Source organism: Platalea leucorodia (assembly GCF_965183815.1).
Source record: "Platalea leucorodia genome assembly, chromosome: 6".
NCBI classification, from domain to species: Eukaryota; Metazoa; Chordata; class Aves; order Pelecaniformes; family Threskiornithidae; genus Platalea; species Platalea leucorodia.
Genome location: NC_138828.1, coordinates 50,313,058 through 50,338,657, shown reverse-complemented (window position 1 = coordinate 50,338,657; position 25,600 = coordinate 50,313,058). Strand labels below are relative to the sequence as shown.

The window sequence follows — 25,600 nt, the reverse complement described above, 5'->3', positions numbered from 1 at the left end:
ACTGTTCTCTAAAGGCAGCCCTAAGATTGCCTTCCAGTCCCTGCACTGAGGGCAGTTTTCCCCCAGGCAGATCAGGGGCTTAAAGAGCTGCCCCTCTATTCCTCTTGCTCCACATTAAGGAGCCACATCCAGTTTAAATGTTCTCAATTACTATATTTAAAGCACAACTAAAACTGGCTTGCAACCTGCCTGTACTGATATTTACACTTTGATGGAGGGTTGCTTTCAAGTCTTGGCTGTGCAGACAGTTGAAAAGAAAAATACCCACTTCAAGGGAAATGTAACACAATAAAAAGTTCCAAAATCACTGCTGCATTATTATAGGGCACACAAATAGTCTTGTTCATATAACACATGCATGAATCTTTCAGCTCTGAGTAAGAAAGAAAAATGTGGCCATGTAAAAGATACTGCAGGGATGCCAGAAATGGTTCTTTTCTAAATGGGATCTACACCATACGCAGCTTCTTTAGCATGCAACTCCTGCAAGGACAGAAATGACTACATGCGAAATCCTAGAGACGTTAACTACAAACTGTTGTATTTATCAGTACAGCAACAGTTTCAACTGAAGATGAAACAATATACAAAATGCACTGTGGAACAACTAGTAAATACTACTGTTACCCTTTAAATACCTCTTCTGCAAAGCAAGAATCAATTACAGTGATGGCAAAAGCTGGGGCAGCCTCCCTCGTGACCTGGAAACCATCTACTAGAACTTGGGATGAAGTCAAAAGGCAGACGCAATTCATGACATGAAAACAAGGCAGACACCACCACTGCTCCTCCACACACAGCCCATTCATCTGGGCATCCAGCAGACAATTTTGCTTCTGTCTGGTATGCCAGCCACCCTAGTTCCATCTCCCGGATAGTGATTAATCACTCTTCAGTGCAGCAATTCATCCAAGGCAAACTTTGGAAACAGAAAGACACTGTGGGAATCTTACGCTTTACTTTTTAAGTGTTTTCCTCTACTGGTGAAACTGAAAGTAGTGAAGCCACATGGTATCACAAGATATTATTTCTTGCTGCTGAAAGATATCCAAGACCTTGTAGCAGAGAGAGGGAAAAAAAAATGAAACCAGCAAACCATTATGCATCTTCACATTAACTACTTATTTGCCACTGAATACTTATCGCATATATAGTTCAATGAAACTTTCTTCGATGGAAGTGAAACACTTTTCAAAACCAAAAATACACAACAAACACGTTGTACAAGCAACGCTGTGTTCTGCGACAATGTGTGCCAGTATCGCACACTTTGCCAACCATGGAGCCGCCTCCTTATATTCCGCTTTTCCAGTCCAGAATTCGTTGCACTGCTGCTTTCACCACTTTGTCTTCTTCCTCCAAGCTCTTCTTGACAGCCCTTGTTAAAAACTAGCCAAAATGTAAGCTTGGTTTAGATGGCCAAATTACCTCACTTGTATGAAGGCAATCACCAAGCCTGCCTCAGTAAATTGAATTTACAATAACAATAAAATAATGAGAACCATTCTCATGGGCACATCTGAAGTCTGGCGCTAGATATGAGATACAGCCCTGGCTCACTCTAGCACAGGTCCGCCTCAGGAGGCAAAATGCACCGGATTTGAGAACAGGTTTTTTCCCTTCTGCTTTGTTTATTCTTGATAATGTCACTACATACTTTCTTGGGTTATTCTATCAACTGGACACAAAATTGCACAAAAAAATGCGAACAATGATACAGAAGTATTATGTAATCAACAAAACCAGTATTTTTGCAATTAAAGCAAGAAATGGCATAAAATGGGCCCAGATTAACTAAACACACTTCTACGTAAGATCATTAATGACAAAAATGGGTGGTCCTTGAATTAGGGGTGCAATTTATTTTAGCATGGGCTTCACAAGCTTTTGCTTAAGGTCAGTGTGATTTGCATATACTATTCCCCAACTAAACTGACAATTTAATTTAAAAAGCATTGTTTGTGCACAAATATTCAACTCCACTTGAGAGAAATGGCTTGTATTTGCGGGGAAGAGGTTGGAATATAATCACCCGATCCCTTCCAATCTGAATTTTCCTATGATCTTGACCCTCCAGTACGTAGATATTCAATCAGATGCCAATTTGTACAGGCTACTGGGATGTCTGGAGGCAGGGTCTGGAATCGAAGACCTGCACACTCCTGTTGAAAATATGTATCAGTTCTCGTGCTAAACTTCTGATGCATGTCATGCAACAGTCAACAGCGATCAACGTGAAGTCTCAAATTTGCAAACTCTGACATACCTGTATCCTGTGACTCGTATGGTCACTTTGGATGCGTTAGCAACAGCACTTCAATTAACCAGAAGTGCAGAATCTGGGCCTTAATGCTATCAACTTGTGTATAGTTTGAACAGAATATAATGAAAACTCAACAGTCAAATCTAAGTAGAGTTCTTCCTATCTTTCCTAACACATCTTTAGATTTTGCTAATGATGCTATGGGTTTTGTGCGTGTTTGGGATTTTCTCCTTTGTTTTGCTGGCAGGACCAGGGAAGTCCCAGGGCTGAGACTGGTGGAGAGGCCGCGTTCCCAAGGACTGTACAATAGAGCAGTGTTTCCTAAAGTAGGTTATGTGAAGGATGAGCAGAAAGGCACAAGAGGGAGGGGTGACTGTGGAAAATATGGGTGATGTCATCCTTAGGATGAGCAGATCTTTGAAAATATATGGCAGCGATTTATTTTCCTAGTGGGAGCTACACTTCCAAAAGTTGGGAAAAATGCAGACCTATCCCAGTGTTTCCTTGTTTAACTGAATCCTTTTAACCAACTAGTTCTGGCAATGTGGACAACCTGGTTATAGATGGCCACGTGCTTAGCCTTTGTCTTAAGCCTATGCCCAGATGACCCATTTTGCACATTTCAACCAAGAATAAAGTGACCTCATTTTCAAAAGTGCTGAGCACCAGCTGTTCCTATTGTGTTCACAAGCTGCACTATAGGTTCCTATTTTCAAATTCTTGACCTCAAAAGAATTTTGAGGCAGCAGAGCGATTATATGTTCTTCCACTTGCCATATGCCTATTTATTTTAGTTCAAATATAAAAGTCTGACTAAACTACTTTAAAATCCTGAATGCTCTGAATTATAACAAGTACTCTTGCCACTGGAACGTAAGTGCAACATAAGTGAGACACGTGATATTTTAAAAAACAAATTGCACAGAAGAATGACTAGATTAAAAGTTAGAGTATTTCAACCTTAACTCTTAGTTTCTTTTTTCTTTTACTTCTTTTAATGAATGGCTTAAGAACAGGGGAAAGGTAGCATCCCATTTAACACTTGAATTTATATTTCTGGGATGAAGTTTCTTTGTTACCTGCTATATAAAGTTAGGTAAACAAATTCAAGATCATTTTACTACGGTTGTCAGCTAGTGACTTTTACACACAAACAGGCATTTGCCTCTAAATAGTTATAAACTGTTACTTCAACATAACACTGTCACCTTGGAAGCCAAAATATGACAATGGTCCTGCAAAAACATAAACACATTACCTTATCTCCCCCCCAACACTAAGGCTTCAGAGCAGCAGAAACAACCAACCAACTTACCCACAAATAACAAAAGAAGTCATGCTAACGATCAATGCACAATATTTGGGTTTCATTTTTAAATTAAGCTGGGTTTTTTAGCAAAAGGTAGCAAGAGAAACTCAAAATACATCCAATTTACTATGGCTTCTTGTTGCATCTTTACTGATAAAAAGTTCTGACTTGCATTAAACTTGGCCTGAATGCACCATACAGATCCCAATAAAACATCCTGACTAGGAGTGAGGGGAGTACCACTACTTTTGGGTGCCTGTAAATGTATCCAGATCGAGACAACATATATATACACACCATCTAATAATAAAAAAATTGAAAATATTCTCTCTCCACTTACAGTTTTTTAATATTCACAGTAAGTAACTTGAAGAGCAATCGCTTGTACCCCAAAATTCAATACGTCTTGATATCTTGCTTACGTTGATTAATCAGAGCTCTGTTTCAATTCCCTTGTAAAAACAAACCTGGTCTTGCTTTCCTGAAACCTTCAAAGCCTCGTACTTCAAGCTCTGCCAGAAGCCAGAGGAGGCGAGGGTGAAACAAAAGGCAGGAAGGTCTCAGGGTAAAAGTGAGGAGCAAAAATGTCTTGCTGCTGCACAGATGAGCTCTCACCTGAGATAACCAGAAGTAAAGCAGATGTGCTGGTAGCTCAGAGTCAGTGGCTTAATCTGGTTTTCTGAAATTCAGCTCATACTTGCTGACATTTTATAGGTCAAACTTCCTATACACGTCACTAGAAACTATCTGAAAGTTGCTGGCGAAGTGCACAGGAAGAAGTAAAAGCTTTATTTTGGAAATAACTCAGAATAGAGCCACTCACTGTCAGGACACTGACAGTCCTGAGATGTTTGAAGGTGTTTTAAAGGACACCTTAAGATATCAATAAAGGAAATAAATAAAAATGCACTCTCTCTCTCTCTCGGTGACACAATCTTTGAAATACAACTTGTTTCCTCGGTGTGAGGAAGGTTTGTCAGTGACATTTTGAGAAAAAACAGCTATAAATCCTGCAATAACACAGCTTATAAATCCCTTGTCATGTCAGTACTTTCGGCTTCAGGGTTCCTGAGCCACTTCTCCACTCTCACTTGTCTGGCTGCTCCTCTAAGCACCACAGCTCAGCTCCTTCCAGGCAGACTCAACTCCCCTTTGTAAAGGGGAGTTCTAAGTCCCAAGTTGTTTCTCTCAATATCCAGGGGCATGATCAAAATTTCTAAAAGGTCATATTGGACCTGAGGTCCACTTGACCAATGCCTGGAGAGGCAAGGCTAGAAAGGTAACAGAAATCACAACATGGAAGCTGGCAAAATACTGCGAGACATGGAAGATGTTAAGAGGCTATGGACCAGCACAGGCACCTAAATACCACTGAGTTGCTGGGTTCCCTGTTTCTTTGGCTACAAAGAAGTACCTGCTTCTTTGGCTTCACTGGTCCCAACAGAGAGTAATATTCAGGAATTCCGACACTGAACCTTCTACCTATTCCCAACTGCGATGTAGGCAGTGAAAGGGAAGAGCGACGAGAGTGAGAGGTAATGGAAGGGAAAAAAAAAAAGTTAACCTTTGATTAGTCAAGATGAGAAGCACAGGAATTTCAGGACTGTTAGATTTGAAATCAAAAAGAAACCACGTAAAAGCATGTGTGCTTACCATTAAGACCATAAAAAAACCCCACACCTCCACTTGTTCTGTACTGCTGATACTTTGAGAACCACCAGAGAGCACATCCCACCTTTGACCTCCAAAGCCAGGCCACATTATGGTCCGCTCTCCTGGTGAGCCACAGAGCGTTTGCTAACGTCACATAAAGAGCTGGCTGGTCTTGTCTGATGAACTATTCTAAGAAAAAGCTATAAATCCAATATTAATTTGTTCCCTAATGTCATTCCTCCACATAAACTATAGCTGCAAACACAGCGGAGATGTCATTGCAAACAAGAGATGATATTGTCTTCTATTATCACAGAAGTGAGGACAAGCAACATAAGATTCCAACTTTTGTGGTTCACACACTAAAAGAAGAAAATCTCTGCCATTTTAAACCATACAGCAGACATGAACTTCTTACTTGAACACAAGCTACAAAAGCAGGTTGTGCCTTTTGCTCTTCACTGAAGAAAAACCACGCAACGAACCCACAAGGACCAAGAAAGACCTAGGCATAACTGTGATTTCTAGATCTCTAAAAACAAGCCATGCCTCATTATATCCTTACTGCTGCTCTGAACTGGTTTCAGGCAGCTTTTACAAGTACACAACAGAGCAGGAGCCATGAGATATCCAACAAATTAGCTTACACTATTCTCATCCATTCGCAAATGCCTGGTCAGACAGGCTTGGTGGCAGGCCATCGGCTCCTTGTGCAAGGGGTCTTAGACGCCCACTACCCTGCCCCTGCCCATGGGAACAGCAACCCTGCTGTCATCAGAGCCCTTTGTGGCTGTGGAAGAGGTGACAAGAGGGAGGGCTTAGGATTTGCCCTCATATAATATAAATATTTCTATACAAAGGACTTCCAAAAAGTTGAGACACAAATGCTAAGAAGGTGGTATAAATGCAACTATGAACATCAGCTCTTTGCAATTAAACTCATTAGACTTTGGCCTTTTCCTTCTGACTACATTATTTTTGTGTCTTCAAAGATAAAAGTAGTCAGGCCAAAAAAAATACCCAAAACGCTCACACACAAAACCCAGCTGCTTAGCATATTTCATTACCACACTGACTTCAAAAATACTGAGCAATTTAAACCTGCCAGCCACTTGGCTTTAGCTAGAGATAAGTGCCTGAGATAAGAGAGGTATAATTGTTCAATGTAATACCATAGCATGTTTTATATAAACATTTGCTAACACTGCACTTCATATATTTTGTTTCAGAGTTGTGAAATGCTGCTGAATGTTCCAGCTTTATTTGTGGCCCATTCCTTTCATATTTACACATCCAGGTTCCCCTTGATGCTGAATTAAATAAATTATCTTACCCCAAAGTACCAATGGGGTAGTTATGCTTTGCCACAGAAAGCATAGCCTGCAGCTTTCCAGCAGGGGGGAATTGTTAAAAGAATTTTTTCGTGAAGAGCTCCAAAATTGGGATTAACAAGACAAACCTTTTGCATTTAATAAAATGCTTTGGGTTTACTTAACAGTAGTTTTTTCCATAATCTAACTATTAAGTAAATTAAATACTCTGAAGTTAGGGCCCCCATATATTTCTTGAAGACCTGTTTATAGACTTTTTTTTGGTCTGGTTTCATGATGGAACGCGTGGTGTGACACTACTATCTCTCTTAGCCCTGCATTATCAGTTCTTCCACATCGTAACTCTTGGACAGTATCAAACAAATCTGACAGGGGGGAAGAAGTCTCAAAGGTCTTATGTCCCCACAAGTTTTGGTGACCCATCACAAGGTCTACAGAGGAAAGACTGAAGCCAACACTCGGCCATACAAGGAGACATCAGAGTACCCCCAAGGGAGAGAAGCTCTATGAAAGAAAGCAATGAGAAAACACAGCTCACAAAAACTTCCTTAAATATCAGCCTCTGGTCCCACTCCCTGCCCCCAAACTACCGGTAAAATCAAATCAAGGGGAGGGACTGTCATATTGCAATAACAGCAAGGTGAAGCTCAGGATCAGCAGAGGGAAAGGTAAACTCTGTGGTGTCACACCATAGCATGTTTCAGCAAGGCATGACATCTTACCACAAAATCTGGCACCTTGCCCTGATTTTAGGATTACCTGCAAGTAATACTCGGCAATAACCGCTTTAGGCTCCAGTTCTGCTTCTCTCACCTACGTGCTTTTGACATAAGTGCCCCAGGGTCTTCTCCTTTGCCTCCACCTGAGCAGCAAGAGCCCTAGGTCCCCTTCTGCCCCTTGTGCAAGCAGGGGATCACCAGCCTGCATGCACACGCAAGACCAGACTGAGCTCACTGCTATCGCAGCAGTAATGCTGTTCATTTCAATGACACTACTGCAAAGGCACGGTATTACTCCATGTGAGTGTGAATATCTCCCTTTAAATCAAACAATTAGGAATAAACCAACACCACTAACGAACAGAGGACTAAAGAGTGCTGAATTTCATACTGCAAATGATGCTTGGTCTTCCCTGACCGTCATCAAGTGAAGTCCAATTTTGTTGCCTGGCTCTCCGTCTAGAGAAATTATTCCACTTTTGCCAAGAGTGGTCTTGCTTTTGCTCTCACACTACAATAAACTAGTAACAACTCAGTTAAAAATCAATAGAATTGCGCTGGCATACAAAGAAGAATCTGACCCCATGGTCTATCAGGTCATTTTCAATAATCCTACAATTAGAGAAGCCAAATTAAACATTTAACATTTGACCTTTGCTGTTGCTTCTAGATTAGCCACTACAGATTATAAGTACACCCTTTTTTCAAGAGTTCACAAAATAAAGGCTTTAGATCCTGTAAGGAACATCTGATATGTTCTTACTGTGCACTAGAACTTAAAATGCTGAATTTTTAAATATGTAATAGTAACTTTAGACTGTAAAATCATCTACTTTGGAGTTACTCTGATTAAGCACCCACTAGATGGTTAGATTAGATCACGGACTGGGGAGGACAAAAAACAAAAACAAACAAACAAACAAAAATCTCCTGTGAGAATCTTGGTGCTACAACAGTGGTTAACAACACTTCTGCAGATGAAACAAGAAGTGAATTCAAAGATTGCCCAGAGTGAATTCTTAATTTTTTTTAAACTGATGTCTATTATTAAAGTTTCATCACTTTTCTATCATTTTTACTGGTTTGCATCCTATCTTTTCTACCATTTGCATTGTTTTTCCAATGTTTATATTTTAGTCTTGCTAGGAAACACATCTGCAACATCAATTACAATTACTAACAGCATGCACATCTAAATTAAACACCTGCGGATGTACACAAAGCATAAACAAAATACACTCACGTTGGTATACAATATAGTCTCCTCAAATAGAATATATGAAATGAATGTGCTCTGATGCTGTATTAACAAGTAGAACATAAAAAAATTCAGCAGAAGGGGGGAGATTAAAGAGAGCAGTCTTAAAAAGAACATAAGTATAAGGTAAAATTATATTTAACCTGTATAAATATATTACACCACTCAACACGCACAGCAAAGTTATTTTGCAGATACACAGCAAAAGGATGATTCCCATGAGCATCACTGAAGGCGCGCACAGCATCCCTTGGGAGGGCTGGACCACAGGCGGTGCACACACAGAACATCAGGAAGAACCACCACACGCAGTCGTCTCCATCCACATTTACACAACACACCTGAAATCTGTTTCAGAAAACACATTTCTATGATGCTGGTCTACAAATTGACCGGGCTTGGGGACATAAGTTTGATGGATGCTTCAAGCAGCTCTGCGGAGATGATGGCGACCAAACAGGTATTCAGCTCTACACTGTGTCACCATTTTCAAAGGCAGCCTATTTGCCGAGCACATGGATGGGGTCAGTTCAGGCCCAGATGCAAAGCCAGATACGTGGATTTTGAAACCCGCGCAGCCCAATTTACCAGCCTTCACAGATGCTGAACATTCGGCTCCTGCAAAAACCAGCACTTTCACCCAACATGTCACAAGCTCAGGAAGCCATGCTGCAAAGTTATGGCCTTTAGCTATTAGCCGAACAATTACCTCCCAACCAAGATTAATCTTGTGAGCCAGCCAACGCTTCCAAAATAAGGAAAGGGATACCTTGAAGACGTGAAACATTGGGATCCACTTCTGCAGTATTTTCTCAGGACAACTCTGTCTTGAAACAGCAGTTCTGCCTGATTAATAAGTGGAAGACTTGGAAACGACTAACATCTTGGCACCAGATCCTGCTTGCAACCTGAATCAGGAGTTGACATTTTTGTAATGTCAAGAGTTGACATAACAAGAAACTCCTGCTTAATGCAAGCCTTTCATCTAGGCATGTGTCACCTTCGAGATGAGATGGCTCATGATGCCCAGGATTCAGGGGGGGGAGGAAAGGGAGGAACTAAGGGAATAAAACTAAGTGAAAGAAAGAATAAGTGGAATTACAGAAATAAGTAACAAATGCTTCATTCATGACTTCACAACCTATCTTATGTAAATAGAGAATGTGTGATGACGTGAATACTATTAATATCCCAGTTACAGGAATCTGGAATTTGTGTGTGTTGTATTTGGAAAGAGGGGATTGATGTTGCCTCTTGACCTAACAGCTGATCTGCTGCCCTTCCACCACCAAAAATACCAAGAGCCTCAAAACCTTCTTCACACGTGCGTATATTCCTCAATAGCAAGACATACTGCGAAACAGGACAGGATGAGACCTAACGCACGCAACTCGGGGCTGCCACAGGGCAGCTCCTTGTATACAAGGTGAGCAGTTGTCACTCCCCTAATATTCCCACAGGTACCACAGAGTATACCTGCAAGAGAAACCTGTCGAGGATTACTAAACAAACTGTATTGCCCGAAACAGCTGGAGGCAGGGAAGCATGCCAGGGAAGCACGCCAGGGAAGCACCACACGCACTTGCTCTCTTCTTCCTCTTCCCTGGGCACCGTTTGCGGTCATAGTTGGACACAGCAGAGTGGGCAAGACAGACCGGGGTCTTAACTGGCATGGCCACTCTTAGGTTCTCACTTGTGGTAAAAAAAGGAAAATTTTCCACGCTCCTTCCAGCTCTTGCTGGAAAACCGCCATCAAAACCTGTCATTGCATGGCAATGTACACCAGAGCAGTTTTTAGGATTTTTTTTCTCTTTGCTGGTCCCCCATAACAAAATAGCCCTCCCAGTGTTAGGCACAGCAGTCACATACACACATCCATTTAGGAGTACAAAACACAGGTCAAATGCTCTGATCTGAAAAGGTGAGTTTGAAGCTAATTTGCTACCAGAGACAAAATGACAGTTCCCAAGGGCAGCTGTGCCGCCAGACAATTTTGCCACACCTAGCATCGACAGAGCTTGGTGTGACACCAACTCATGAGTAAAACCCACCGACATCATTTTGCATGCTTTCTCATTTCTTGAAATACACCGTCCTATTCAACTGCCCCATTAACTAGTGAATGAATACGATGACACAGGCAGGTAAAACTTTTTTCCTCAACTTTTTTAACTTACCTTTTCATGATTTAACTCTAAATGCAAGCTACAGTGAAACACTTCATTTTATTTCAGCATGTTTCTTGAAGATGTGAAAAAGGGAACACTTAGGATAAAAAGGGATAACCATGAAAAGCTGAGCACGCTGGACTGCTGCGTGCCTATGGCTCTACTTGGAACAATCAGCACTGGGATGAAAACTGAATGAGATTATCATCAGGTAGGCAGAAAAAAAGTTGTATCAATTCTTAGCCTTTGAAATGAGCTCAGAGACACCCAAGTGAAGGAGCGATGGTCCTGATTTAAATCCAGCGAGCTTAAATTAAAATCTAAAGGTGAGCTGGGGAAGCGTACTTCTCGTGGCCAGGACGCAAGAACACAAGCCTGCTCTTGGCAGAACAGCAACTCTACCCACGACTCCTCTTTTTGTTTGCTGCCATCACACCCGCCCTTGTTTCTGGTATGCCTGCCCCAGTTTCTCTCGCTGTCCAATCTATGGCCCTTATTCAAAGGCAGGCTTCAATTAAAAGGGAGCATTACTCAGCAGTTACAGCTATGCCCTCCTCAGCCTTTCCAACGCCCTGATGTAGGCAAAGAACATGTGCAAGAGAGATGGGTACATGCACCATCCAGGGAAGCAGCACTGCTGGGAGTTAAGGTTTCCTACCTGAAGAGTCAAGCAAAAATTTGTGTGCTTTTCCCACTGAAGGACAGAATCGGACCCCTGGGGACTTAGCGTGCATTCTCATGTATAATCATTAGCACACACGCACAGAGCACATGTTTGCAACATATAAAATTTAATAGACTTACATAAACTATGCTTTACTGTGCTGCACAGGGCAATATGGCAGACCACATAGCTGATGAGAAGTTATTGCACGTGGCTCTAAAATAAACAATACCTTACATAGCTACTTCAGTCTTTTGTGAGAAGAGGTAGTTAAGAACGTGGTTTTTAAAATGAGGTTTCCAAAAGATGCCTTAATTTTACACTCATAGTTACTGGAGAATATTTCTGCAATTAAAATAATGATACGGACTGAACCCAAGACTGACTCAAAGGAAAACGCCTCGTGATTTTAGGGGGGAAAAAAAAAAAAAAAATTCTGCAAAATGTTTCATTTAGAGATGGCTATATCTCTTTCCAGAGAGATTCTAAAGAGTTGTTCAGAAACTGAGAGTTCATTAGAGCTGGCTGGAAAACCAGATCCATTCTTACGCAGACATCCCACACAAATATGATTTCAAAGTTTCACTCCTGAAATTCAATACCTATGAAAGGATGCTTGTCCCATACAGAAGCCCAAACGATTTGCACTGAGCCCTGTTCTCACAGTACTTCCATGCAATGATCCTGTTGACTAAGTGTATACATATATACCACTCCCCATAACTTCCCTAAGATTTTTCATAATTTCCATCACAAACCAATATAACATGTACAACTGTAAAACACTTGTATCTAAAGAGCAAGAAAGTAACTACATCCATCCGCAATGGAAGTAGAGACTAAAGACCTAGTAACATATTACATTCCCCAAAGATGGATTTCCTTTGTTCATAATTTTGGACTGGACTAGTGCAAAGGGAGGGAGTCAGCGTGTGGACAACCAGCAGCAAGCCGTGCTGCTCCCACCTGTGATCCCGCCTCTGCATCAGTAAACCTGCCCTGAAGTTCACACCAGAGGCTGAGGGTGAACTTTCCACAGCCAGGGGTATTTGCCCTCCGTCTCTCAACAGAGATGTGCTGCAGACATGCCCAATTTACACGTGGGGGTTGCAGCTGATTCAAACTTAATGTTAAAGCCAATAAACCTTTTCCTCTGAAGTTTTTGTTGCGTCTACTCACCCAGCCAGCCATGCAGCATTTACACCTAAAAGCACACAAATCTTAAGAAAACCTTGTAAAAAATAATCCTGTTTCACCCTGTTTAAAAAAATATTTAGTTTAAGGCTTACGTGTAGTAAAACAAGGTCACTGTATGATCCAAGAATGTAAATTCTCAGGAGAGCAGAATTTAGAACGAAGAATGGTACTTTGCTCTAAAACATTGTGAAAATTTAAGAGGCAAAGTTAAGTACCAGAATGAAATTTAGTACATCATCTTTACTGGCTTATAAGATAAATGGTCCAATTTACGGCATTTAAAACGTTATCACATATGGTCGGAAGTTCATCTTCTGAAACTAGGTCACAGGTCATCAACAGGAAATTCATAGGAAATTATGGAGGAAATTAAAAGAACACAAATGGGCAAGAAAACTAGTTTATATAATCTAGGTTCTCCCAGCACAGCTTCCTGTGTTATGATGAACTCAGCTTTCATACTGAACTTTGCCTTTTCCAGGCCACATTAAGTAAGTATTTCTGAATTGTCTATTATACTCTTCGGGCCTCAAAATGTTGAGGTCAAATTCACTACAAAGGGCTATTCATTTTTCTTCTTTAAACAATACAGCTGGGAAAGAAAATAGCAGCTGGAAAAGGTGTTTTGAGATCACTAAATGCAGACTTCTACTCACTAGCAGCACCTCAAAAACAGGTGTGCGAGATGCTTCATGGAGACACCTACCACACTGAGGACAGTACCCAAACTCAAGAAGAGATTCTCATATTGCTTCAGTTCCAGCATCCCAGCCAAACCGCAGCTGCGTTCTCCATCACGTTTGGGAAGATGACGGTTAGTGTCCAGGAGTTTGTTCTCCTCCAATATTAGACATACTTTTCAAAATAAAACCCCTGGTCAATAAGGCATAAGGAAGAGAGAGGGCTACAGCTCGTCTAGGCTATCTGGACAACTTTTGTAAAGAAAAACTGCTAAACAGAAGCAGTTACTGCTTAATCGGTTCAGCTGAAAGCTAAAACATGCAATGGACTGCCTAGCCACCAACACCTCTAATTGATCACAGAGAAACAAAAGTTAGGAGTAACTTTACAAGACAGATACAAAATGAAACACTTGCAAGATGCCTCTGCTGTCTCTCATCTTGCTACTTTCATTAAATAAAAAGACCTAGTATAAATACGATCAACTTCTCTTTCATTCTTTTTCACAATACCCGAAATCCATATGCAACGCACAGGCCATCCCTACCCTCAAGAATCACAGGCCCACATAAAAGTCCACAAATTAAAAGCAGTTCCTCAAACAAATTGTTCATTCTTCCTCTTCTGTCTTCTGCTTTCACACCCTATCAGACCCAATAAAACCATCGAGATTCGTTTTTTCAACACCACAACTTGAAATTTCTAATAAATTGTGCATTTGTAGTTATCTCCTGCAGATAGCATTTCCCACCGAAGTAACAAGAACCAGTCCTATACTTCAAAAATTATAGGAATCACATCATCTACGATTTGATGAAAAACAGAACTATCTTTGGATTGCGAGGAGCTGGCTGACAAGGTAGAAGTGATAACAGTACTGAATAACAATGATTCCGCATCATTTACTGCTGATATTATAAACAGGCTTTCTTTTTCAACTTGCAGGAAGGCAAGATGGAAAATTCTTATGAACACCAAGGCGTCCAAAGGTTGATCTGAACGCAGGATTTCACCTGCAGAACGAGGACTGCTCTGTTCACGCTGAATACACCTGGTTTTGGATGTTCACTCCTACCCACCATTACCAATTCAAGGCCTGGGTTGAGATAGGACCTTTTTTGTGATTGGCAATATTGCAGTACAAAATAAAGGAGACGGTTCTCCTACTGAACAGATTACGATCTAAGTGTAGGGAACTGCAGAAACAGTGAAAGTGCCCAGGAAAACAAAGGTGACCACTGACACAACCGGGAACACTCCCTCACCTCCTGACTTTCAAACCCAGGGATTTTAATCTCTCTTTGGAGGAAGGAAAAGAGAAACTTGCTATCCTTTTTATAACAAATTCGAGCCTGCTGAAAATCAAGTTTTCTTGTTTCGGTTACCTTTTGCAGACTGCTTAAAAGCTTCCAATAGAGCTCAGGGCTCTGTCTAAACTAGACTGCTCTACCCACTCCATCATGCTGCACACCCAAATATGCTTCCAGTAAAGCCAGGTCTTCCTTTTTTCTTTTTTTTCCCCTTCTCCTCCACAGTCTATTTGAGCAAGATAATTCCATCACCTATATGTCATCCAAGAGTGAGATACAAAACAGCATCAGCAGAGCAGCCAAGCCAATAAATGTGCTGAAAAAAGCAAGCCAGTAGCTATAAACAACTTTCATACCCCCCTCATAGCTATAGACAGTCACTTGGGAGCAATAAATGCTGGTTTGGGAGAGTTTTGCAGCTTCAATAGTCAAGCATTTTCCCTAGGAGTACTCTGGTTGCCATTGGCCTTGACACCAAAAATTACTGCAAGGACAAGTACAGAAGCGCACAGTTTCCTGAGACTCTTAGAGAAGCTTTTAACCCTCGTTTCTGCTTCCTGTCCTCGTATTTAATCTACCTAGAAAAAAAGACATATAACTGAAAGTGTTCTGGTTAAGTTCAGGCATTCAGGTCTCAATTTCAATGGTTAGTACTCCTTTTCCTTTTTCTGGTGAAAATTAAACCCAAAGTTTAGGCAGAATTGCATGAAGTACTCATTAGATACTTACAAAGGGCAACCCGTATTTCTAGGCACAGATTTACATCCACTCCACCAAAACCGCCAAATATCCAGTTTTGATAATGTAATGGTAGCTTTATCATTTAAAATAATGTAATGTATCATGCTTCTCAAGGAAGAAAACCCATGATTAATATTGTATTATTTAGCAGTTCTCACACGAGTTCTAAATTAGCTGACAATTTCTGATCATGGCTTTAGTATTGTCTGGCCTCTTCCAACCAGGTAAAAGCATGCTCAGGAGGAGCCAAGAGTAATTGTAGCTAAAAATTTTTTTTAGCACTGCTTTACTTGAATCATGGCCCAGATTTTAGGTGATGGGATGTTGATTCGGTTTTAATGCTGTTCACAGAGACATTCTACAAACTGCTACAGGTTATGAAGCAGAGTCATGCTAAAGCAGCTCCCCAGAACACTGAAAAGAAACGCTCAATTTTTGGAGGACTTCCACAAATTGCTTAGCAAAATATCATCTTTTGTCTTCATACCTGATTGTACTTACACCTCTTTAAACTGTGCAAAGAATGTTACAAAGACAGTAGTTTACTCCGGGATGAACTCTCCTGCATACAAATGAAGGCCTATTGTTGCTCACAACTGAGCAGGTCACTGGGCTAAACCAAGGTGATCTGCAAAATCCTCACATTTCAGCCTCCTCCAGCAAGTAATGCATTTTCCAAACATGTGGCTGCTATTCAATTCCAAAATGGCAAGATATTCAACACCCTTCAGATTTATCAAATGTTGCCAACAAAGACAGAGTACAACTTCTACACCTGTGAAAGACTGGGAGCTATTTGTGATGAATCAGTACTGTGTTTGTTCTGAACCCTTATCTAGTCTTGAAAGAGGAGCTTCCTGTATCTTCAGTAGGCTATCATGATGTCTAGTGTCCATATAACAAATTACTTCAATCACAGGACTACTGGAAAACACACCTAGAAATATACTCAGATTCAGACTGGCACCTCTGCGCAAACGCCAATGAGAGGACACCCTTTGGTGACCTGATCCTGGAGCACCTCTGTGCACTTCAACCTAGCTGAAGGTCCAAGCAAACCAGTAGAGAGAAGATGGGGACTTGGAATGCAAGCACCGACAGGGGCTGGGGAGGAAAAAATAACCTGAAACTTAGCCCTGCAAGGATGAGTGTTTTGAATTGAGATAGAAGCACAAACACGTCTAGGTAAGATAGGCACACACACAGGCTTCTGTTTCTGTCTTATATTCATTCCTCTTAGATTTTACTTCTAATGCCATGAACAAAAAAGCCACTCTGGATCCCCTTGCTCAGAGGTCACAGCAGCCAGGAAGAACAGGCACTCAAATGCAGTTTGGTCAGCTGAACGCACAAGTAGTACACAGGACGCCATCCACAGCTTGGCCTAAAAGTGAAGTCACGGATATGCAGAAAATATCTTGGTATTTGGTGAGAAAGGACCAGGTGTGGAGACAGTGGCGTAACACACAGGCATGGGCACAGCGCGGTATGTGAGTTAATACTGCACAGGCAACTGCAGGAGTGAAAACTAGGGTTCTACAGAAGACTGCCTTTTGTATTCTTTTAGGCAAGAAACCGGGGGGGGGAAACGAAATGAGCTAGAAACTGTGCAAAAATGACTGGTCCATGAACTTGGACCAAGTTTGTGTCTGAAGACAGAGCACACTTCGACTCTCTTCCCAGATCATGATGCAGTGAAATTTCCCATTTCTCTGTCAAGGTAAGCGGATGCTCCAGAGGCCTAAAGGGACAGGAAGGCACAGAGGGCCCGGAGCAGCTTCCCAAGCCATAAAGCAAGCATAGCCCCTGAAGCAACTGAACAGAGTGACCCACTTGGGGTTCACCAGGTCAGCACAGGCTGAAGCGAAGGAGATGGAGCAGAGGCCAAGAGGCAACACTAGCCCTGATAGCCACTGACACCTACACGCTCTCAGTTTTTACTATCCCATTAACGGGTCTAGTCTAAGACAGCCTAAAACTACTCAGAATTCAGGGAGGCAAAGAGATCACATCACCGTTAAGCAGATGAATTAGAAGGTGTTTCTTAATACCGCACTGAGAGAAAAAGAAGGTGATGCAATACTGATTATTCCATTAAATATTAATTACAATACGGCTACTTTCAAGCTAGAACATATTCCTTTAGATAACTGAATTAAGGGACAGAAGAATTGAATGAGGTTCAAGGCTTTGTGTGTATCTGTCATTTCTCAATTACATTAAACTGAGTTCCTTGGATCATGCATGGTTATCTCCAAATATTAATTTTTATCAGAGTTAGAAGTTCAAGCTTAAAAAAAAAAAAAAAAAGAAAAATATACAGGACTCTCAAATTTGTTCAAATGACTCCCAAGATGCTTCTTACTGCTAAAAGAGGCTGAAGAGGCAGTCCTAGACCTTCCATCAAACATCCCACAAACAGACAATGAGGGTACCTTTTCCTCCTACAAATTTTAATTTGCTCACAGATACCATCAGTTGGATAGCAGTGTTACGTACTTCTCTCCTTTCTCTTCTGCTTCAACTCGGTAATCAAACTCCAGTAACAGTAGGGCAACAACCGAGACTGAATTTTACCCTTCAACTTTGGAGCACTGAAACCTCTGCAAGGAAATTTTATAGCAAAGAGCAATAAAGTAAATGCAAACTTTTCGGAAGGTAACCTTCAAATAAACATGGTCTGGAATTAGTTTTTACCATTGTAGAAAGCTCTTCAGACATTCCTTCATGCTGTGTGTGCTAGACTGTTACCCTACACCACCCCCCATCTCAAACTGACACATTACCTCCAACACCCAAGATCTTCAATTAAAATAGCTCAAGAAAGGCTGCAGAAAAAAGTATTTCTTTCCAGAGTGCTACTCAGTTCTGGTAACATTTAACGGCTGGGTCAACCACAGGGTGCAGTTCCTCTCTCCGCTAAAACAAAATCCAGGATTTAGCTTTGTTATTTAGGAAGGAAAAAAAAAAAAAAAAAAAGGCAAGAAACTTCCAACATTTCAAAAGCTATACATATTATTTTGTGTGACTTTTCGGAGCCCTCCTAAGCTTCAGTAAGTTTTATCCTGCTTGGCAGTTTCAAACGATTTCTTTATTTTCCCTTCAATTAAGCAGCAATCTATCAAAAACTTCAAGTATATTTCCCCTTTTTCAGTAACATGTATGAATTTTATTGGATTCAAACTTTTCAACATCTCTTTTCACACAAGGTCAAAGCTCTACATTGTTGTAGTTTTCTTTTTCAGTGTTTTTTCTCCAAGTCAGTCCTCCACTGGGAAATTAATATTCTGCATGAACAATGAACTCCTTGCACGGCCTTTGAACCTAGTGGTTGCTAGGAGGTCTAAAGAAACCCTGGAGTACAGCCGATTTAATAGCACGTATCGAGAGATTATTCAGCAGTAAAAATGTGTGATTTTCTAAATTCCTTGCTTTTTTCCTTCCTTACTTCCATCTCCCTTCATCTGTCAAACAGTTTTTAAATTTTGGATTAATTGCATCTGCATCAATTTTCTACAATTACAGGCAGTTTGTTCCCAAAGTATTGAAAATGTGACTGCCAGCCACCAATGCTGTTTCTAATCAAGCAAATATTAAACTAGTCCTTACTCAGTTTTACTGAAAAGACTGCTTAAAATTGGGTATGCTCCACCACTCTAGCATGAGGTTTGCACTTCCATTATAAACAGGCTTCTGCTTAGAGACTGTCTTTTCCCCAAATAAAACACCACGGCGTTGACTGCAACACCATTACTCAGTATTCCTCTGTGCTGAAAGAAATGTACGTATACACGATTCTCCATGCATCATTCAGGCATACTCAAATATTAATGTTTCAAGCTTTTTAGCATCTTACTGAAGGCCGTTTGCCTGTCTGCTTTTTCATATTTCCCTAAGCAGAGTGATTCAGGCAAAACCCCAAGCTTTCTTTCCCACCCTCCACCCCCATCCCAAACAATGAGGCATTTAATTAAAAGAGAACCACAACAATGCTAATGGTGATGAGGTTAAATGGTTGGATAAACAGAATGCAGCCCTCTGAGAAGGCCATGTGTTTCAGGACACTTTCTCCCCTACAACATTCTGGGTGACAAAGAATGTATTTGTATTCCTGATCCCCACAACTTTTACGCCAGAGGACTTCCTATAGATTTCCTGTGAGGAAGAGAGTTTCCTTCAAAGAGCGAGAAGTGTTTAATACAGTAGCCATTCCTCCCAAAACTAATATTTGGAGAGGCAGTGGACAAGGATCCTTTAAAAATAAATGAATGTGGAAATTATCCATCAAGAGAGAACAATTGCATTTCCAGCTAAAAGCCTACTAAGTTATTGTTGATTGTTTAAAAAAAACAAACATACATTTGCTGATTTTAATTTTCAATGTATTATCCCTCCAACAACTTTAGCAAATTACTCAAACTAAACATGACATTCGTCCTTCTTCAATTATTGGAGTTGAAATCAATGCACTGTATATTCATAAACACGGTATTCTGGTGGTCTGGAGATTACTTTAAAACATTTATAGCAGATTATGCCCCCCCTGCAATGACACAAGTATCTGCCAAAAAATGCAGGGTGACACATCTAATTCTGCAGACCGCTGGTGTTTGAGCGCCTGGTTGGATTGTACCACTCTTGCCAAGATAAAGCTTTTACAGAGCCAGACTGCTTCCCTGAAGAATTAAAAACAAGCAAAAAACCACACTGCTTGGCACAAAATGTTCACGTGAGCTCCTTCTCTTTTAAATACGGGCTTCCACACTGAAAGAAAGGCCTTAAAGTACCGATTTCAACAGAACTGACACAGCCTATCTTACAGTGGGAATATCAGGACATTCACGCAGAACAACGACAATCTTCGCAGTACAGGCAGATTTGGCTTTCCAGCTGCTTTCAGGTCCTGCAGCACCAACAAAACAAAACAACCCCTCCACCACCACCACCATTCTCCTCTTCAGCTGTTGAAGCATAAATTATCCTTGTCATTTCCTCTCAATATGTGGCTTCCCAGGAAAGGGAAAAATCAGAGCAGCTATTGCCAAAATAGCACAATATTCTTACACAGGCAGATTTTTCAATAAAATGCATATCATTTCCCTTGTGCTCGGGCGTTAGAGAAGGAACAGTCACGAGAGATTTTTAAAACATGAGAAACCAATCCTGACTGAAGAAATATGTTTATTAGGGCCAGAGATAGGAAAGTGAGCATATAACTGACAACTACAATCTTTGGCTCAACCTTTGCAGCAGAAATGGGGGGGACGGGGGACGGGGCTGGAAACGTTTTCAGTAATGCATAATAAATACCTTCATTTTCTCCCTCTCCCTCTGTTCCTCCTTTAAAGGAATCTGCCTACTTAACCTAAATTGAGTCTCAGAGGGAAAACGTGCCTTCATGATAAATGGGAATTTGCCATCATAGTAATGAAATGTTATGTCCAATCATCACAATAAGCAAGCAGCAGAACAACAAAGGAGGTTTCCAGGATTTTCTGCCCCCGGCCCCCTCCCCATCAGCGTTTTCCCAAGTCTTCTTCGGGTGTTTATGAAATGTCTGAATTCCCAGGCCATTAAGATGCATTTCAGGATGGGAGCAGCTTCCATTAACAGCACTGAGGCTTTCTGGAATCGCACCAGCACTCCGTTGGAGCCCAAGCCTCTCCCCGCTACCTGCCTTTCCCTGCGCTGTTTTTTGTTTTGCTTGCGCTCTGTCTTTCCCCGTGCACAAACATGTTGGTGCAGTGTCCATCATCTCCCCACGGCCTCCCTTGAAAGCGATCGAGAGACGGATATGCATGCACACGTGTATTCCCCCACATACACAGGTCTGGTCTCCTTCTACACCTCAAATAACGAATGCAAATGTGTTTACAGTCATTTTCACCAAAGCGTGCTTTGCCATTGCAGAAACATGCAGCTGAAACCCGGAGAGCCTGCAACAAGGCGAGAGCCTTTGCCATCACAGGTGATCCTTTTCCTTTCGAAAATGGGAAAAGACGAAAGCCCGATGAGTTAACTGGAGTTAACCGCATTAAAAAGGGAACGTGCGGGGCAGCAGCAAATATCCACCACATGCTTTTACGCACAAAAGGAGCAAAGGGCTCCACGCTCTGCGCACCCGGTCCTTTTTATCTGCCCTTCCACGACAGAGAGACGTGACCGCTTCTTTCGCGCATTTATTGCGCTCGACTAATAAACACCATATTGCGAGGGCCCCGCTGTGAATCTCGCAGAGGTACAAAATGGTGGATGTATCCTTTTTTTTTTTTTTTTGCATTATTCATAGCAAGTTGCGCTCCCGGCCGCAGGCTCCCCTCCGTTCCCGCCGACACCGCCTCCCCGCAGCCACGCGCGCATCCCGCACCCGCCTCGCGGGACGGCTCCCTCGCGCCCGCGAACTACGGGACAAACCTGATGTCATGTAGCCCCGTGATGCCTGCGAAATAAAAGCCGGTGGGAAGTGTTTGTGCAGCCGGTAGTCCTTCTCGCTGCGGGACCTCATGCGGTCCGAGGCCCGGTCGGAGAAGTCGGAGCTCGGCCAGGCCCGCCGCAAGGTCGTACTCCGCGTCTTCTTCATCCTGGGGACGCCCGCGCCTACTCCTCCCGCCGCAGCCGGGGCCAGGCCTCGCCCGGCATCAGCCTAGCGCCGGCCCCGCCGGGCCGCAGCCCGCCCGCAGCCCGCCCGCATCGCGCCGCCGCCTCCTCTAGGGCGCCCGCCGCGCGTCCCTTCCTTTTTTTTTCCTCTTCCCCGCCTCGAACGATCCGGTTCTACACTCGCCCCACAATGCATTACACTTCATTTGCAATCGGCCCGGCTTGCGGCTCCCAGATTCGCGTGGAGGAAAGGCACGCGGTGTGGCTTCTCGGGCAAAAAAACGGGGGGGGGGAGGGGGGGGCGGGGGACCGGAGAGGGGGGCTGGGGACGAGGGACGCGGGAGCTCGGGGGCCCGAACAATGGCCCGATTCAGCCCGGCCGCGCTTCGCCAACTGCGAGCCGCCGCACAAAAGGCCCAAACAAACGAGGAAAAACCCGCGGCCGCCGCTTGCGACCCCGACCGCGGCGCGCCCGGCGCTGGGGAGGCAGGCGGCAGCTGCCGGCACGGCGGGAGGAGCGGCGGGAGGAGGAGGAGGAGGGAGAGGAGGGGGGGAGGAGGAGGAGGAGGAGGAGGAGGAGGAGGGGGGGGGGAGGGCCCGCAGGCGCCTCTCCCGCCCGCGGGACCGGCGGAAGCAGCCGCGACCCCCCCGCCGCCGCCGCCCCCCTCAGGCCCGCGGCGCCCGGGCGGCCGGCAGCGGCCCGCGGCCCCCGGCAGCGTCGCGCCTCGCCATGGCCGCCCCCGACCCTCGCCCGCCTCTCCCCGGGGCTCGCCCGCTGCCGGCTCCGCGCTAGGGGCGGGGGGCGAGGCCACCGGGGAGCCCGCTGGCCGCACCCCCCGCCTGCCCGGCCCGCCCGCCGCCCGCTCTCCGCCCCGCCGCGCTGCAAGCCGCTGCTGCTGGAGCGCCGGGCGCCGCGCCGCCGCCCGGGCTCATGCTAGTCCTGGCGCGGCCTGCGCGTCCCGCCGGGCTCCGCGCTCCCCCGTGCGGCGCCGGCCGGCGCTCGGGCCGGCTCGCAGGCACCCGCGTACAAAGCGCCCTGCGCCGCGGGGGGCCCGGCCCCCTCCCGCTCCGCCTCCTTTCCCTCCCTCCTTCCTTCCTTCCCGCGGCGGCTCCGGCGGGGGAGCGCCGGGCCGGGCCGGGCCGGGGGGAGGCGGGCGCCGAGCGCGGTGCGCAGCGCCGGGCACCCCGCAGCGCCGGGCCCCGGGCGCCGCCCGCGGCAGCCAGCGGGAAAGGGGCAGGGGCGCGCGCCGCCCGGAGCGGCGGGAAGGAGCGGAGCGGAGGGGCAGGGCAGGGCGGCCATGGCGGCGAGGCCGCCCGGGCCTCCTCTCCCGGCCGCTTCGGGCCCCGCTCCCGCCTCGGGGCGAACGGGTGCAGCGGAGGGAACGGGGCCGGGAGAGATCTGTGTCCCCGGGGCACCCCTGCGTGGAGCCGGCGGGGTTCACCCGCGCGTCTTCCCTCAGCAGCGCCTTGTTTCCCCCTCGAAGGGCCGCCGCTTCCCGGCCCTCCCCAAGAGGGCCTGGTCCGTCGCGCCACCACGTTGACGAAACATTGCGCCCCACAAGGATATCCAGGGCAGCCGGGCTACCCACCTCGCCGGCGGGAAGGAGGTCGCCCACCCTCTCACCCCAGCGGCGTGCGCATCTGCGCCCACGGCGCCATCTTGAACTGGGCCAGGGCCCCCGGGAAGCAGGATTTTAGGAACTCCTGTTAACCAAAACTGGGCGAAGGGACTCGGTTTCTCCTCCGTGAGACAGCTTTCAGCACGCCTGGCGTCAGGTGGTGCCAGCGTTGCCAGAGGAGGCAACTGCAATGCAGGGATTTGAAAATGTTGCCAATAAATTACTTATATTTACATTTTTATAATTATTTAACATTTCTTACAGTGGGTTGCGTCACATTTCTAAGAACATGGAAAATCAGAGGACTGTAATTTTGTGAAGTAATTGAAAATTTTCAGTAGTGATGAACCAGTAAAAGGATGACCGCCAGTGAATGACTTGAACATCAAAGCCAATAGACCTTGAGATGTCATCCCTTTGCTGCCTCGCTGTACAGCTTTGGGTTAATCGTTTCAGTACCCACCTCAGCTCGCCCAGCTCTGCCACTGTAGGCACAACACGCACCGAAGAATCTTTAAGGGTTTCATTTGCAGCCATCTCTTTCACACAAGTAGAAATTACGTGAATGAAACCCAGCAAGGATGTTGAAAATTAAATACTATGGGGTCTTCTCATTCAGCCTCATCTCCTTCCAACTGTGTGAAAACATCAGGAACGACTTGTTTCCATTGGTACTTTGCATACCGGTAGCAACAGCAAAAAGATGAGCAAAAAAAAATGGCCTAGAGCTCCACTAATAAAAATGTAAGATATTTTCCATCATGCAACTTACTCATCTAGCAATTTACTCATCAGCCTACGCAAAGCTTATAATAGAGCATGTTTTCACCCTCAGACCAGAAAAACCGTAAGGAGAACTTCTAGAATCGTTCAGCTTTTCTCATCGAAGGCTGAGGTTGGGATAGATTGGTTAGCACGACCTAGCCAAGTCAAACCTAAAAAACCTACCCATTTTACCCGGTGTAAAAGCAAATTAAAGTCTATCCAGGAGCATAAACTCATTCCACTGTCTGAAAGTTGAACAAACGATGGCTGCATTTCCAGCTGTCAAGAAGTGGTTGAATATAACTGGCCAGCTAACTTTAACCTACATCTGAATTAAACTCAACCTTTCTTGTAGTCTAGACACAGCCCTAGATATCAATCTGTTCCATTAAAAAAGACATGAGAACAAGAGGCATAATCTGAGACAAGAGACAAATAGGAATAAGCAATGAGGAGGAAAAATGAGGTCATGAAGTAGAAAGACAGAACAAAGCAGGGTGGGGGGGAACAAACAAGACCACAGCGATCCTTACGCTGGCTTTCTGCATAATTACTCCCAACTAAAAATATTCGAGTCTAGTTTCAGAGTTAGTCTAACAGGTATCAGATCAAAAACCAGGGGATAGCTCTGCAACTGTCAGATAAAGCACACGTATCCCAATTCTTTCTGAGCAATTTGCTGTGCACTAATGAACTGGTGACAGCACACAGAAGTCTTTCAAGTAGTTTTAATCGATTTAATTGTGCACTTGCAGGAATTGTCATGAGAGCAATACAGTACATAGGATTAACATGTGGTATCTTCTACTTATTGATTGTAGGAATCAGACGGGTTTATAGTTTTGAGCACAGGTAACAAGATGTGTTTTCACTGTGTGATAATTTTGAGTGAATACGAATTTGCTGCTACAACTATGAAAAATTTTTTCATATTAAAATGGGGGGGTGGGGGTGGAAGAGAAATAAGCAACCCATCTAGAAAAGTCAGCTTTCCCTTCCCAAATGTGGGGAGATTTGCTTAAAAGCAATTTTGGAGGCCTCCTCTCAATAATCAGACATTATTCCTTGGTCAGCTAAAACTCCTTATATTCGGTCTTCTCACAGTTATCTTTTTTGGTTTCAGCTGAAAGTTTTCTGACATGGTATCTGAAAGAGTTCTCCTCTTTGAAGAGAGGAATTCAGAGCAAGTTTCCTCCTGCTCTTGCATTGTTTGAAGTGTTGTTACTGGGATGAATGAAAAATATAATTACAGACCAAGTTTAAGTTTTGGCTGTTTTATTTGGAAAAAGAGCTAGAACTGTAAGTGTAATTGATTTTTTGCTTTG

At 44.0% G+C, this 25,600-nt stretch overlaps 1 protein-coding gene across 2 annotated transcripts in view; it reads right to left on the bottom strand.

The window, feature by feature from the left end:
* The window catches only part of STOX2 (storkhead box 2), a 70,776-nt gene extending 48,882 nt beyond the window's left edge, over positions 1-21,894 (bottom strand). For both annotated transcript variants that reach the window (XR_014228483.1, XM_082314961.1), the window contains exon 1: positions 21,709-21,894. Coding sequence is in view for 1 of the 2 variants with exons in the window: in XM_082314961.1 (XP_082171087.1) it covers positions 21,709-21,874 (166 nt within the window). In the remaining variant the exon portion in view is untranslated. The remainder of the gene's footprint in view (positions 1-21,708) is intronic.
* Positions 21,895-25,600: the final 3,706 nt, after the last annotated feature.